The sequence below is a fragment of the Clupea harengus genome, chromosome 7 (genome assembly GCF_900700415.2).
Source record: "Clupea harengus chromosome 7, Ch_v2.0.2, whole genome shotgun sequence".
Taxonomy (NCBI): domain Eukaryota; kingdom Metazoa; phylum Chordata; class Actinopteri; order Clupeiformes; family Clupeidae; genus Clupea; species Clupea harengus.
In genome coordinates, this window is record NC_045158.1 from 9,461,358 (window position 1) to 9,476,791 (window position 15,434).

At 42.3% G+C, this 15,434-nt stretch overlaps 1 protein-coding gene across 1 annotated transcript; it reads left to right on the top strand.

Annotated features, from left to right (window-relative positions):
- Positions 1-1,512: 1,512 nt before the first annotated feature.
- On the top strand, positions 1,513-8,299 carry zgc:65851 (uncharacterized protein LOC321113 homolog). The gene is made up of 4 exons (XM_012815820.3): positions 1,513-3,090; positions 4,667-4,984; positions 5,295-5,419; positions 5,618-8,299. The coding sequence occupies exons 1-4, from the start codon at positions 2,365-2,367 to the stop codon at positions 6,000-6,002; spliced, it is 1,554 nt and encodes a 517-aa protein (XP_012671274.2). The 5' UTR covers positions 1,513-2,364; the 3' UTR covers positions 6,003-8,299.
- Positions 8,300-15,434: the final 7,135 nt, after the last annotated feature.

The following is a 15,434-nucleotide window of genomic DNA, read 5'->3' on the forward strand; positions in this document are numbered from 1 at the left end:
CGTATTTAGGACAATGCACTGAAGCAGCTTGGGAAATATACAATGTCTGCTGCTTCCTTGTCACACAGGGAAGGAACACAGATAGAAAATCGACTTACTGACTATTGCCATGAGGGGGTTGGGGTGGGGCCAAGATAAGTGTTCCATGCAGTGACAATAAGGAGTTCAGTTTTGGGAATGTAGACGAATTTCTGCACATTTTCGGCTCGTTTGGTTGAACATTTATGAGCTGAAACGACAGACACATCTCCACGTCAGCCCCTCTCTGAACTGACAATACAGCTCTGCTGGTATTGTTTTAATGTCATTCTGAAGGGCCGCTGCTCTCTCCACAGTCGACTGGTCAGGTTCCAGACTACCGACTCTGAAATCCCACGACATGGCAAATAAAAAAACTAAACCCTCACGTATTAAAACACCTTCGCTATGCCTCTGCTGGACAACCAAGGAACTGAACACTCACAGACAGAACATTGATAACTTGTCGTTACCTGCCACCTTGTGGCCTTTCTGAGAATTAAGTGAAATGACGAAAAGAAGGAAAGAGAAAATACCAAATGAATTAACACTTTGCGTCCCACATTTTCTGCATGACATTCTATTTTCTGCAAATATAACAAATTCCTCGCGAAGCCGTTTGTGTTTCAAGATATGATTATTTTAAATCCATAGGCTTATTAACTATTCTTGCTATGGAGCTATGGAACGTGCAGGTGTTTTAAGACAAAATTATACACATAACATACCCTACACTAAATCATATCATAATTTGGTAACACCCTTTTCAATAAAATAAAACTCTGTTGGTTGTTAGAATAATAGATAGATAATATGAAATAAGTATCATACCCAGCTAATTTATTCCTGAAATATAATTTTAACTCACCAGCACAAGTGTTCCTGTTACTTGTTATTATCATTTTTAAGCTGCGTCCATAGAAGTGTGTTCACTTGATTTTCCACATACATTTACCGTAGTTGTGGTTCCACATCCAGCTCCTCAGATACAGCTGAGGTCTTTCATGAATGTTTCATTTAGTCTGCACCTCAAACCCCTCTGGCAGCCTCTGGCTTTCTCGTACAACATGCGAACTGACTAAGCAGAATCAGGAGCATTGGTCACTGGGACATTGCAGTGGTGAAGATGTCTGGACTGCGGCTCTGGAATGCACACAGCGCGGCCTAGAAGAGCAGTTAGGGGGCTGCTGATTGAACGCTTGAAAACCTGCATTCCCTGGAGTGCCAGTGGTGTGATGTGCTGCCCTTGAACAGGGCGTGGCTGGATGCTCTGGCTCTGTCCCAAGGTGTGTTGCTGTGCTGTGATATCGCTGTATGCATGGAGAGCACTGTTCTCCAAAGCTCCTTGCTGGTGTGATGCAGTCTTCACTAAATATTAATGTTATTTGACAAAGCCCTTGTTGGAAATGCAATATTCAAATGTCTGAAACTTTAAAAATACTAAAATGATTTCGACAAAATCAAACTTACAACATTCATTCTCTCTCTCTCTCTCTTCATGTGTGTGTGTGTATTTATATATACACATCTACTGTTTTACTGTTTACAAGCAAAGGCCTTTTAATCGCTGCTGCTAAGGACGTCCAAAGTACACGAGACACATATTGATTTTAAGGCCACGCATAGCATCTTGTTGGTTCATGTATCTGAACCCTTCGTGTCTCATTTCTAATTCAGACAATGCGGAATAGTGCGTTATGGGTGACAGCACCCAGCATTATAACAGTGTCACGCAGACACACACACACACAGAGACAGTGTGACACGCCTTTCTTTTGACGCACATGGGTCGATCACCTCAACTGCTGTTGCAGCTTAAAAAACTAAAAAAGAGGGGGAAACTGTTGTATTACATATGTAAGCCTAAATTAAATGGCACCATGCCTACCAGTGGAGCAAACAACACCCAGGGGACTCCAGCAGATACAGTAAGATTAATGCTTGGATAGGTTTTTATTTTGAACTTAAGTGTCATATATGGCATATTCTATTGTCGGGTTGGGGCTTTAAAAAGTAGCCTATATCCCTATTTTGCGTGGACCACCCGAACAACATGCCTTTGACAGAAAAGGATGAGTTGCCAGAACTAAAATGCAAGACAAGATCAGCATGAGTGATTTTGCCCTCCCTGGGGAGCTTGGCTTTTTGCAGGAGCTTGCAGGTTTTCCCCTCTCTCCTGCTGCGTCTGCGTCAAATGATGCTCAACTTTCAGGCCTATATATAAGCAGCTGTCTGAACGGCACTTGCATCTCACTTCTCTCATCCTACCTCTTTCTCTCTTTCTCTCACTTCACTCGGGTACTGGAGATAAGTCAAGCGAGGACCAGCATTTGAACCACCGCAACCATGAGTTTTATCGACTACTCCAACAGTTCCTATCGGAAGATGTTTGGAGAGGCCCCCCGCCACTCCGGTCGCATCTCTGTCAGCAGCAGCCCCTCTCGATTGTCCTCTGGGTACCGCTCCGGAGCTCACCGCACCTATGGCTCTCCATCGTCCATGCTGTCCTCTAGCTACCGCAGCAAACTCGGCTCCGGCCGCAACCTGCAGGAGCCCATTGATTTGACGCAGTCTACAGCCGTCACCAACGAGTTGAAAATCATCCGCACCAACGAGAAAGAGCAGCTGCAGGGTCTGAACGACCGCTTTGTGTCATTCATCGACAAAGTACATAATCTCGAGCAGCATAACAAGGTCCTGGAGGCTGAGGTGGCACTTCTCCGCCAGCGCCACAATGAGCCGTCCCGACTCCATGACCTGTATGAGCAAGAGATCCGCGAACTCCGGGCACGAGTGGAAGAACTTACCCACGAGAAGAGCCAAATGCACCTCGACTGCGTGCAGATGAACGAAGCGTTGGACCGGGTGAAGGAGAAGCTTGATGAAGAGACGAAGCTCCGGGAAGAAGCCGAGAACACCCTGAAGACATACCGCAAGGACGTGGACGATGCCACCCTGGTCCGATTGGAACTGGAGAAGAAAGTTGAGTCCCTGCTGGACGAGATCGCCTTCCTCAGGAAAGTCCACGAGGAGGAGCTGCAGGAGATGCAGGCGTCTATGCAGGCTACACAGGTGCGCAACTTTCTTTAGTCACGCATCTCTCTTCCATCTAGCCTACTCACGTCTAATTAAGTGGGGAAAAGTCACGCACCTTTTCGTACTAGTCCTGTGAGGCAAACCAATTGTCCTCTTAAATTGTTGACTGCACTGTTGTGGTATGTTTTTATAATGGTACTACGGAAACCAATTATGCTACAGTGTGTGTCGAGCTGCCCTAAAATATTGAATGAGGTTTTTAAAAATACAAGACACGTTAAAGCCCTGATCACCGTTTAATTCAAATACGCCGCATGCTACGAAACAACATTTCCAAAACGGTGGGTATAATTTCTGACGATTATTGTTACTGAAATAATGGCGTGCCTTTTTATTACATTCCATTATATTATAGTTTTCACATTAGTCGTGACGTGCGGCTTTTTTAGTAATTTACAGCACTGCAGCTTCCCAAGTGCGCATAGCAGCACCCCAGGAAGTTGTCTGCAGTGCAGCATCGTGACAGTTGTCCCATTGCCACACTAAACGTCTCGGCAACAAAATTAACAGATGAAAAATAGAGTCAAAATATAACTCCGATAAACAGCAGGAGAAAATGGGAGAATTTTGCAGTGACTGATGGCGTTATGAAAAGTAAATGATATAGAGGAAGGAGAGAGAAAGTGTGCGTCAGAGAGCGAGCAGCCTTAAAGCATTCACAATGCTGTTTGAGGTGTGGCTCTCCCTAGATGTTGTAGGTCTGCAACATCTTAACCACATATGATAACCCCTAAATAGCATTAAATAGCCTAATTTTGGTGAGTGAAAAGAGTTAAGGAACTTTTTTTTAGAGCTCTGGCGTTAAAAGTAGCAATAAATATTCAAATGGTCACGACCGACATATTATCACCAGTGCATTTTTTTTGTATCTGAACAGGAAAACGTCTTGTGCATGAGAATTAACTAAACGTTTAACTACACATATCCTCCCTAACATAATTTGTGTGGTTCATTGATTGGTTTATCTGGCTTTACCCCAGGTAGGTTCTGCTGTCTCAAAGATAAAATGAATGCACTTCAGCGTATTTTCATACGGTGTGAAGTTCATGACTCAGCTGCCAATACATCAGCTCGAAGCATTCAAGCTTCGTTTAGACTGTACACTCTCACTCTGTGTCAAGTAGCTCTATCTTCTCTCTTCACCATGGTTAATAGGTGAAATTGATTATATATAAAAATGTCATGTGTATACGTATTTTGAAATATCTCTACAAACTTTTCAGGCTAATGACCCATGACTTCAAGCGATTCAACGATGGAAGCTCATTTCAACCATTGTATTGAAGTTCATAACTGACATCACTTTAGTCACTGGATAAAAATGTAGATGCGGTACCCAGATTTCTCTAAAAAAAGTTCCAATATTTTTCTGTAGAGATGAGTAAGTAGCATAAACTTACAGTGGCCTATCCTGTAGGGTTTATGCAACATTTAGATATATGCAAGAAACTCAGAAATTATTCAATGACATATAGGCCCTTCTCATCTTTAGTTATTTTCCTGTCACCTAACTTTTTATAAATTGGTGTCTGCATCCCCTCTCTTCGTCTAGGTGTCTGTTGAGATGGACATGAGCAAGCCAGACCTGGCCGTGGCTCTGAAGGACATCCGTGCCCAGTACGAGCACCTGTCAGCCAAGAACCAGCATCAGGCTGAGGAGTGGTACCACTCCAAGATCGCCAGCGTGAGCGAGGCGGCTGCCCGCAACAACGACACCATCAAGCAGACCAAGGACGAGCTGAGCGAGTACCGCAGACAGGTGCAGGCCCGCACCCTGGAGATTGAGTCCCTCAGGAGCCACAACGAGGCCCTGGAGAGGCAGCTGGCTGATATGGAGGACCGCCACGGCAACGAGACCGGAGAGATGCAGGTGGGAGGAATTATATGGTGGGACAGATATAGTATACAGTGTGAGTCTGCAGGGATAGAGTAATTGAGATGAAAAAAAAAAAGTAAAAAAAAAAAAAATCCCCACACTGCAACTACAGTAACAGGACAACAGAAAGAGTGCATAGAGAAATGCATTGTAATTGTTTCGTCATATTTCAAGTGATAGATATATGGAGAGAGCAAACAGTTGAAAGCAATTGAAACAATGAATGATGTGCCTATTTAATAGTGGTTAATAGTCGTTTCATTAATCATTCATTAATTTATTCATGATGCGTGGGCCAACCCAGGACACAATCCAGCAACTGGAGGCGGCCCTGCGCAGCACTAAGGGGGAGATGTCTCGCCACCTGCGCGAGTACCAGGACCTGCTCAACGTCAAGATGGCCCTGGACATTGAGATTGCTGCCTACAGGTCAGACACACAGCACGCCTCAGGCGTCATCTCAAAGCACCTTTGCAAATGTATGAGTAGGAAACAAAGAGCTCTTGACCCATAGAAAGAGTTCTGAACATGTTTCTACATCTCTCACTCCATCTATCTATCTATCTATCTATCTATCTATCTATCTATCTATCTATCTATCCATCCCCCCTCTCTCTCTGAATGCAGGAAGCTTCTGGAGGGTGAGGAGTGTCGTCTGACCACCATGGGTGGGGCAATGCTGCAGTCGGGCTACTCCGGCTTCTCCTACTCCTCCCGCCCCTATGCCCTGGGCTCTTCTGCCCCCTACAGGAGGCGCGGTGCCAAGCCCGAGGAAGAGGACGAAGTAGAGGACAAAGAGGAGGAAGAAGGAGAGGGAGAGGAGGAGGAGGTTGAGGGAGAGGAGGGAGAGGAGGGAGAGGATGGAGATGATCAGGAAGAGGGTGAGGATGATGAGGGAGGAGATGATGAAGAGGGAGAGGATGAGCAGGAGGATGAGAAGGAGAAAGAACAAGAGAAGGAGAAAGAGAAAGATAAGAAGAAGGGAGGCTCTGCCATCAAGAGCAGCAAGTAAACTGCTTGTTGTGACACCCGCTCCCTCTTCACTCTTGCACTCATTCACTCATTTGCTCACTAATTTCACTCACTCAGTCAGACACTCATCAGGATCACTCTTGTGTCACTCTCTCTCTGACCAAGCTAATGAGGAAATTCCTCTCTGTCACAGACACACAGACACACACATGCACACACACACACACACACCACACATGCACACACTCACAAACACAAAACAGCCTATTTTTGTCTCATGTTTCTGACTTTGCTTTTTGATTGGAGAAGGTCTTGTGAACACAGGCTGAAAATGATTTAGTCTTAGAGAGGAACTTCTTTATCTGCTTTGTGGTAAAAGGGAGGAGACTACAGCATGCTTCTTCAGCCGGTATAGAAAGGGATATTTTATCTATGTAGCAAACTGAGGATAGTCAAGGAACCGCAAACAGACCTTTGAATGTTCAGATGGCTAGGAACTGAATGCCTTAAACAGAGCGCTTATGAATGAGGAGGTACTGAGGCACCAGTGTGCCCAGAGATACCCATTTACAATGTGCCATTATTGCCAATATAGCAGTGTCGATCAAATAACCCTTGAAGGTGGCTGTGGGGTATTCATTTGGTAGCCTACTGCTGACCATATGGAGATCTGGTGCAAGAGGACCAATTTTAATGGTCCCAACTTTAAGGTGCTATCTGATTTCCAACAACAAAATAAGAATGGGAGATGAAGTAAGCATATAGTGTCATCAGAAAAAGCGCTTGATAATGTGCGTCTAGTGAATGTTTAAGTGAAGAACCCAACAGAGATGCAAATCATCCCGCGGTTGGTGAAATTTCATAATTCAGATGAACCCCCTATCACCTCTGGCCACACGGCTTGTTACTACACCTGTGTGTTTGTGAAATTATGCATTGCACCATGTTTTTTTTCCCTTTCACTCTTCTAATGAACAGAAAACATACAACAATAAATAAGTGGTTCCATTCCTCATCAATCCATCTCTCTCACCGCGTTGGTCACAGCACGGCAAAAGTGGCACCTTGGAATTTCAAAACAAAACTATCCAAATAAAATAGATATTTAGTTAATTTGGAGGGCACAGAATTTGGAGGCCGGTGTATTTTCGCAACAATGCTCTTGTGGAATGATAACAAAATAGAAAATTAAAAAAACGTCTGCTGCTATATACTGTCCTATACCTTTTCTGTTTGAAAATGACTTCCTCTTGATTGATTCATTTGTCTTCACTTTCATGCCCTCTCCCAGATTAGTAGCTCAAATGGTTTCACTCTCCGCCCTGCAGTAGATCAGCAGAACGGCACCCCGATCAGTGAGCCCCAGCTAGCTAGCCTGGGTATGTGAGTGTGCGTATGTATGCTCGGCAGCCTGTCTCGAACAGGGTGAGGGGCTGGTAGCTCTTATGGTGAGGCAGGTGGTCATGACGGTGACAGCACTCCATTCTCTCTGCTGGTGACAGCCAGACGAGAGGTCACGCAGTGAAGTCACTGTCTTATCGTTCCGCGCCACAGTTAAGGGCTATTCAAAACCACTATTTCCATTCCCTCTACCACACTGCAGTCCAGGCCCGAATTCACAGACGTCAATGTGGTCAATGTGGTCATGGAGGTAGAATGAGTGACAGAACAACCCTACAGAACTGTAAGAATAAGAGCTGTGTTTTATTTTTTCATTGAGACGATAGCAGTGAATGTGTGGTTGTGGTTAAAATGCTGTAAAGCGCCTTGAGACAACTTTATTGTTTTGGCGCTATATAAATAAAATTGAATTTAATTGAATTGGAAAAAAAAGAGTTGTTAGATGATGAGTAAAAATAGCCGCTGAGGACAGCTAATTTGTCTACAGCGTTTGGCCAATTTCCTATAGGATCATGGAGCAAAGTGAACTTTTCTCAGAGTTATTCTTATTATCTCAGCAGGGTATGTGAGAGAATGTCTGTAATTGTTTTGAAGTTTCTGAAAAGGGAATTGGATGCGCTGTGGAGAGAGTCTTCACATTTCACTCCCCCTGATTTTCTCTGATAGGTGAATGAATCAAGAGCAAGTACTTGCATGGCCTGATTCTCGGAGCTTGACAAATATGAGAGGATAGGATAGATTTGCTTGTTGTGTCTAAAAAAATGTAAATGCCTTAACCATGAACGAAAGCAGTCTTCACTTGCATTGTCACATGTTGGAGGTGGTTCAGGAATGCTGACACTTTACAGACCGTTCTGCTATACTACTGTGACTGTATGTGCTACATCATACAGTGATATTCTTTCCAAAGCCAAATAAAGCCATTTACTAACCAAAGTTTGTGTCATGTATTTATGTTACTTTGCCCTGTTTGGGGTATCCGCACACATTTTCATTGGAAAAATGTTGAAGTGTTGGGGGAATTTACTGGGGCATATTGCAAATAACATTCTCAAATCAGACGAATCAATGAATTTCACACAATCTTCTTTAAACAGACAAGACATAAACTTTATTCAGAGCATACATAAATAAGGAATCAGACAAAAAAGAAATAAAACAGTCCCTCTGTGTCCAGGAGAGGTGAATTTGTATTATAGAAAAACGTTATGAATGTTTTCAGTCAGTATCAGCAGCTCAGAGCAGAGGTGTTTGTCTCCACACCTGTGGGCTGTGTTGAGGTACAGGTCACGAGCATGCCCGTATTAAGACTTCATGGTGCCCCTGGGCAACAGTGACTCTCTGGTGCCCACCTACCCCCACCCCGCAAAACACAAACCATACCTATCCACCGGGGTAGTAATTTGAGTAGAAATACTTTCTTACTGTACTCAAGTATTTCTGAGTATCTGTACTTTACTTGATTGTTTTTTTATACATACTTTTTGCTTAATACTGCTCCACTACATTTTCCATACATTGATGTAACCTATGTAAAGAATAATGCACTGGGAGCTAGACAGTTATAGGAAAATAACCGTTCAACACGTTTACCCCCCTGAAGTGCGGTTATTTTCCATAACTCACTTGCTCCCAGTGCATTATCCCGCTTATAGCAAACTTGCCAAAGTAATTAATGCACATGCTGTAAATTATGTTTAATGTAAACTTATGTTATTAGAAATCATAACTTAATACAGTGCAGAACTATTGTTTTATCTTTTGTTGACCTTAATGAAATATCATTACTAATCTCAACAGGTATATTATTCGTCTAAATCATAATAAAGTTTATACTTTTACTTTTGGTACTTAAGTAGGATATACAGGATATACAGTACACATCTACTATAATCTACACAGAAAAGGAGAACATGGGCACATGTACAAAACAAATCAAGCTTTATTTATTTAATCGAACTCGCCCAAAAAACAAGTCAGAAGCCTGCCAAGTAGCCTACATCTTTCAACCAGTATGTGGCGACATTAATAGCACTTTCTTAACAATGCATAGTAAAGTTGTCAATCTTCTTTGCAATTATAGCACACCAATCAATGAAATCTGACATTACAAAAAGCAATCCAACGTTAGTTGGATTCAGTTATCATTAAACCAACTCACAGCACCGCGAATAAGCTTTGCAGTTCACAAAGCTTTCCAAAACTTAAATAGCTAACAAGAAGTGATGACGGCTATCAAAAACATCGGCGAGGTTATGCATTTAGTGACACCCACGTACACTGCTCAAACCTTTGCAAGCGCAGTCTACTAACGAACTATCATTTCAGAACCATTGGAAGCAGACAGCACACACACACTTTGCCTTCTGAAAAACACAGATTTACACGGTTCAAACCTTTGCAACCGCATTTTTTAAAAAGTTGCCGCATTTCTACACTCTTTAACTTTTTTGCATTACCGCTGCCGCTTCATCTTGATCGTTCTGTTGGTGCCTCTTTCGCTGAGTTTGTGCATTGTGTTTGGAACGTCAAATTGTGCTGACGTGGGGTCAGAATGAAAAAAATATAATTTTTTTTTAAAATAAAAAATACATCGGTTGCTTGGTGCCCCTGGAGTCTTGGTGCCCCTGGGCAGTTGCCCAGTTGCCCATATGGTTAATCCGGCCATGGTCACGAGGAGGACATGTATGGATGGATGGAGGGGAGGGATGCATGGCCGTTGCTCTGCAGTAACCTGTGCAGCTGTCAAGGGCCAAGGCTTCATTTTCTCCATCATGAGCGATCACACCAGGAAGGACAGTACACTCATTTATAACAGATGAGATCAGAAGATTAAGAGATAAACAGAACATCTCGCTATAAGGCACTGACAGGTTCCCCCAAAACTGAGACAAATCTTATGACATATTAATGTTGTTGTAATAACGTTACGATACTTACGTATGGTAAAATACACGTCTGAAATGCTCACATGGGTCAAAATGATTTATGTCACAGCAATATTATATCAGATGAGCATAGTTTTAGGAGACCATTTGGTAAAATTAGATGTGATGCCCATTCTCCGGTGTCTCAGAGAATCCAACATACCGTAAAGTGCCAGGCAAAAGCAAGGTCAGTCAAGTTCTTGGCTGTCAGGCCTCCTCTACCATAATGATAATTCAGCTTTAAATAGAAATGTAATTACGGCCTTGAGGTGGCCCATCAACATGGCGTGATGTAGGAGGCTGTTGGGGCGGACGGTCCAGGGATTTATCGTTCTATCACTGCAAATCTTTGGGCTGGCTGTGAGATAGGCCTGATCAATTATGCATGCCTCTCCAAAGCGGCAAACCTGCTGACGGCATATCTCCCCATCCGGCCAGACAAATCAAGGATGTGGCTGCGTGCCACAGTCACAGGGCGCGAGGCTCACGTGGGCTCATTTTCTGCTTGTTTTCACGATAAATCTGTCCGATCCGGCATGCTCTTCTTACACTTTTAATCTTCCAGACTTACGCCTGAGTGAGCTGTCCTGCATCATCCACACACCGAGTGTTTAATGTTACCTCTTCTGACCCCCCCTCCCTCGTTCTTTCCTCAAACAAAACATTTACAATGACAATTTGGTGTAAATTATTTAAGGTCTTGCTTTATTTACCCCATATTTGTCCTAAAAAATGTGTGTTGTACTCAGGCACCCAGGATAAAGATGTTGTAAAAACTATGTTTAAATTTTTTTTTTACTGTTTGATAACAAAAAGTGAAAGAATGTTTTTCTTTAAAAGATTACCTAAGTGAAACTGAATAAAACTGAGGAATTCATATCTAAAACACTTTACAGACAATTAGAATAAAATATAAGGGAATTGAAAACACTTAACATATTCTGTGAAATTGATAGCAAAGAGTCTCAAACACAACCTAAAAATAAAAACAAAAACATAACCGGGATGTACAAGTCCTTAATATTCATTGGGAGCATTGCTTGGGTTCATTACTTCACTGAATCTTCAGATTCAGTTCAGTTGCTCATTCATTTATGTATTACCATATTAGTTCTGATTATAAAATGTATTTCATGCAGCGAAAACATGCTATCATGCTCATGTTATACTCATTAAGAATCCCCCTCCCCTCCTTCACTCTCTCTCTCTTGCTTACTCTCTGTCTCTCTCTCATTCATGCTCCCCTCACCTACTGCTATATATAGACTTCTGCATTGCAGATGTCCCACAACCCAGAGCTGGAGCCCTGCAGTCCTGTGGAAGCTACTATTGAGTCTCAGCCAAAATCTACCACTTCATGGAACAGCCCAAACCCCTCCCCTGCCTCGATAGCCCAGCATGACACAGCACATAAACAGAACCAGTGTGCCAGGAGAACGGCAGAACCGGTCTTCAATCTGGTCAGGAACAAGCCTAAAGTTCCCTCTGGTGGTTGGGGTTTAATAATAAAGCTCTGCTCTATGTTCTACACATGGTCCCTTGGGTAACGCTGAGTTATCTTTGATTAACATACTATGGCCTTGACCTCTAAAATATCATATACATGCGTAAGTGTCTCATGCAGCACCACTGGGTGACCGGTCATGGCCAGCTTCACTGCCAGCTCACTGATACCGTCTGTCAATCTCACTTACACACACGCTTACTCATTCACCTCCTCATTTACTCTCCGGTTCACCTGCAGGCATGCACATCTGCATTGGGCTGGCATCGTGCCATGGCCGCTATGGGCCAGTCGGAGCAAGGGATCCTGACACAGCACTGAGCCTGTTGGTGTTGAGGAACGTGAGCCTATTTCGCATGAAGCAGAATCTGCAGACACCTTGAAAGTGAACAAGAGGAAGGAAAGCTGCTGCATGCAGAGTTACTTATGTGGCTTTGCATGTCAGCACAAGTCAGGTCCACTGTGGGCCATAAATTGACGTGAAGAGTGGGGTGACCTATAGCAGGGCTTCCCAGCACTGGCGGAGCCCCTGCTAGATTTACTGGAAAAGCAATTGCAGTGAACATAAGATTTACTCTTCGGCATGCCTGCAGGACAGGGTCCTGGAGTGTTACATAACCCACAAAACAGCTGAGACTGTGTGACTGCTGAATTGGGCTATGAATTTTCTCTGAAAACAGAACCTCATACCCAATTTACGGCAAGGTATTAGGTATTATTCTTTGTTATTTGCTACAGCTCTGAGATTTGAGAGGACATAACATGGACAGTTTTTGTCCGCCTTGGTACATTTCTTGAAACATCCATAACGTTTTCAAAAGAGTAAGTGCATTCCTCCACACATTGTTTTACCCACAAAATCCTTAGGTAATATGTCAAATGAAATATTCATGTCAATGTCAGTGCCATCAGAATGAAGAGTCCTTATGTCATTATTTATGAACAATGTAAAAGTGAACCCTGGAAGTGTCTTCCTTATTTCCAGATATTTTTGCTGTCTATTTCATTCACTAACAATGATGATTCTTTTAACTTGTCTCCATCTAACTTTATTATATGTAGTGTGAGTTTAATGTCATCCATGTCACTAATTTCAAGTATCCAAGTGGTTTATTACTGTAAGAATGTAATGGAAGGATATAAAATAACCTGAAAGTTACTGGACAGTACCATTTACAATCATTTACAACCTGCTGAAGTAATTTTACAGTATACATTTACAAGACTGATGACTGTGGACATAGACATAGATCACTGCAGATGATTCCCAGGAAGGTACAATTGTGTGTGTTGTTAAGCCAGGCAGAAGAAGAAGGGGGCAAAGGTGATAATAGGGAGATGAGGTCAAGAGAGCACCAAGGTATGAAAGTGATGTACAATGGGTAAGCAGAAGCTCAGGTGGCTTAGTAAGTGTCAGGGTCGTGTCATGAGAACACAGCCATAGAGCCCTAGAGCTTTTAGATTAGACTACTAGACCACTAGACCACTAGAACACTAGACCACTAGACCACTAGAACACTAGAACACTAGACCACTAGACCACTAGACCACTAGAACACTGGACCACTGGACCACTGGACCACTGGACTACTAGACCACTAGAACACTAGACCACTAGACCACTAGACCACTAGACCACTAGACCACTGGACCACTGGACTACTAGACTACTAGACTAATAGACTACTAGACTACTAGACCACTAGACCACTAGACCACTAGACTACTAGACTAATAGACCACTAGACCACTAGACTACTCCAAGTTCAGCATCCCATAAAGCCTCCCTGATAAAGATGAGCCAAATAGCGCTAGTGGGGTAGTCTTTACATTAAAAAAAGGTTGACAGGTTATAGAAGAACATAGCATGTAAGCTAGCTGTGTGTTGGCTCTCTGTTTCTTTGTGTGGTTTGGGTATATAGTACAGTGGGTCACCTACACTATAATATATTTAAGGGAAGGTGCATGCTGTAATCAGCTGTGGTGGACTGTTCTGAGCCAAAATGCCAGGGACACATTTCCTGCATTTGGACATATTGGAGCACGCCGTATCATCAAAAGTAAAACATCAAAGACAAGTAATTTACAGTTTTTCTCGAAACATCCTTAACATTTTCAAAACAGTATGTGCATTTCTCAAAACAATTTATACCACACAATGGATTACCTGCAAAAGCCCGTAACTCACTCTAAATGCTTAGTTTATGTCTAAAAAAAACATTCATACATCGTTTGGAACTAAGAGAGTCAACATGCTTAGTCATGTTGTCAACATAAAATGTAATCCTTAAAGGGTATTCCTTATTTCCAAATTAGTTTTGTACTGTATCTCTTTCACTCTTTCAATCTATCTCCATACCAGATTGTTGCATAGCAACACATACAACCTGTTGAGAAACAATGGGACAGTCTTGCATGCCAAACATATCCTCTGAGAACCAAGCAATGTTATCCAGTCATGATGACCATAGACATTTCACCTGCATTCCGAAAAAAAAGTACAGAGTGAAATCGACAGAACATTAATCAGCATTCTTTTGAGTCCACCAAACCATTGGGGGTCAGACTAAACAGCAGACGACTGTACAAACCTTTCTGCATGAATGTACAAAAAACATTTGCAAAATATTCAAAACAATGAGAAATTGGTGTTATGATGTGTACAAGTTACTACATGATGTGGAGGTTGAACAATTTGAGAATATTCATTCAGATCTGAGAGAGTGCCAAAGCGACTGAGAAAAACTATATAATTAACAAACGTTCAAAAAAACCAGCATCACAGAAATATTTGCTTGACAAACAATGATAAATGGTTCAATCACTTTGCATGTCATGGCATACACAATGAATAGATGCCTAGATGATACCACCATTCAACAGAAAAGCTGCATAAAGAATTTTGATCAACATGCAATTGATAATGTTGGTAACTGCAGGCAATAAGACACTCATTTGCATACATATACCAAAAGTGTTTGCAATTTGTTCAAAAGAATTGTGAAATTATTATGAGAAATTGCTGTCATCAAGAGCTCAAGTGACTAAACGATGTCAAATAGTTTTGCGAATTTCAATTTAAAAAATGTACCAAAGCGACTGAGACTAATATACACATTATGACACTTCTGACAAAGGATTTTATTTTGGCTGTGGTCCACTGTCTGGTATGTCAATATTTTCCATGTGCACACACACACACTCACACACACAGTAGTATATAAACACTGTGTGTGTGTGTGTGTGTGTGTGTGTGTGTGTGTGTGTGCGCGCGCGTGTGTGTGTGTGTGTGTGTGTGTGTGTGTGTGTGTGTGTGTGTGTGTGTGTGTGTGTGTGTGTGTGTGTTAAAGAATCATACATGGGGAAACATGACTTGAACTCACAGCACGGCTTATCCCAACAGATTATAGAGCACAGTATGAACACAGCATCCAAACATATCAGTAAACAACTTTCAAAACTATCACACATTTACATCCTCAAATACCCGTGGCGAACATACATTACCACTTGAAACAGAACAATTTTGCTGTAATATGTACACGAAGGTGCTTTTTAATTATTGAATTTACACTTAGGTATCCTGAACCTTCCAGATGCAAGAGCAGATTAGAGGGGTCAGACATTATTTTTTCATCCT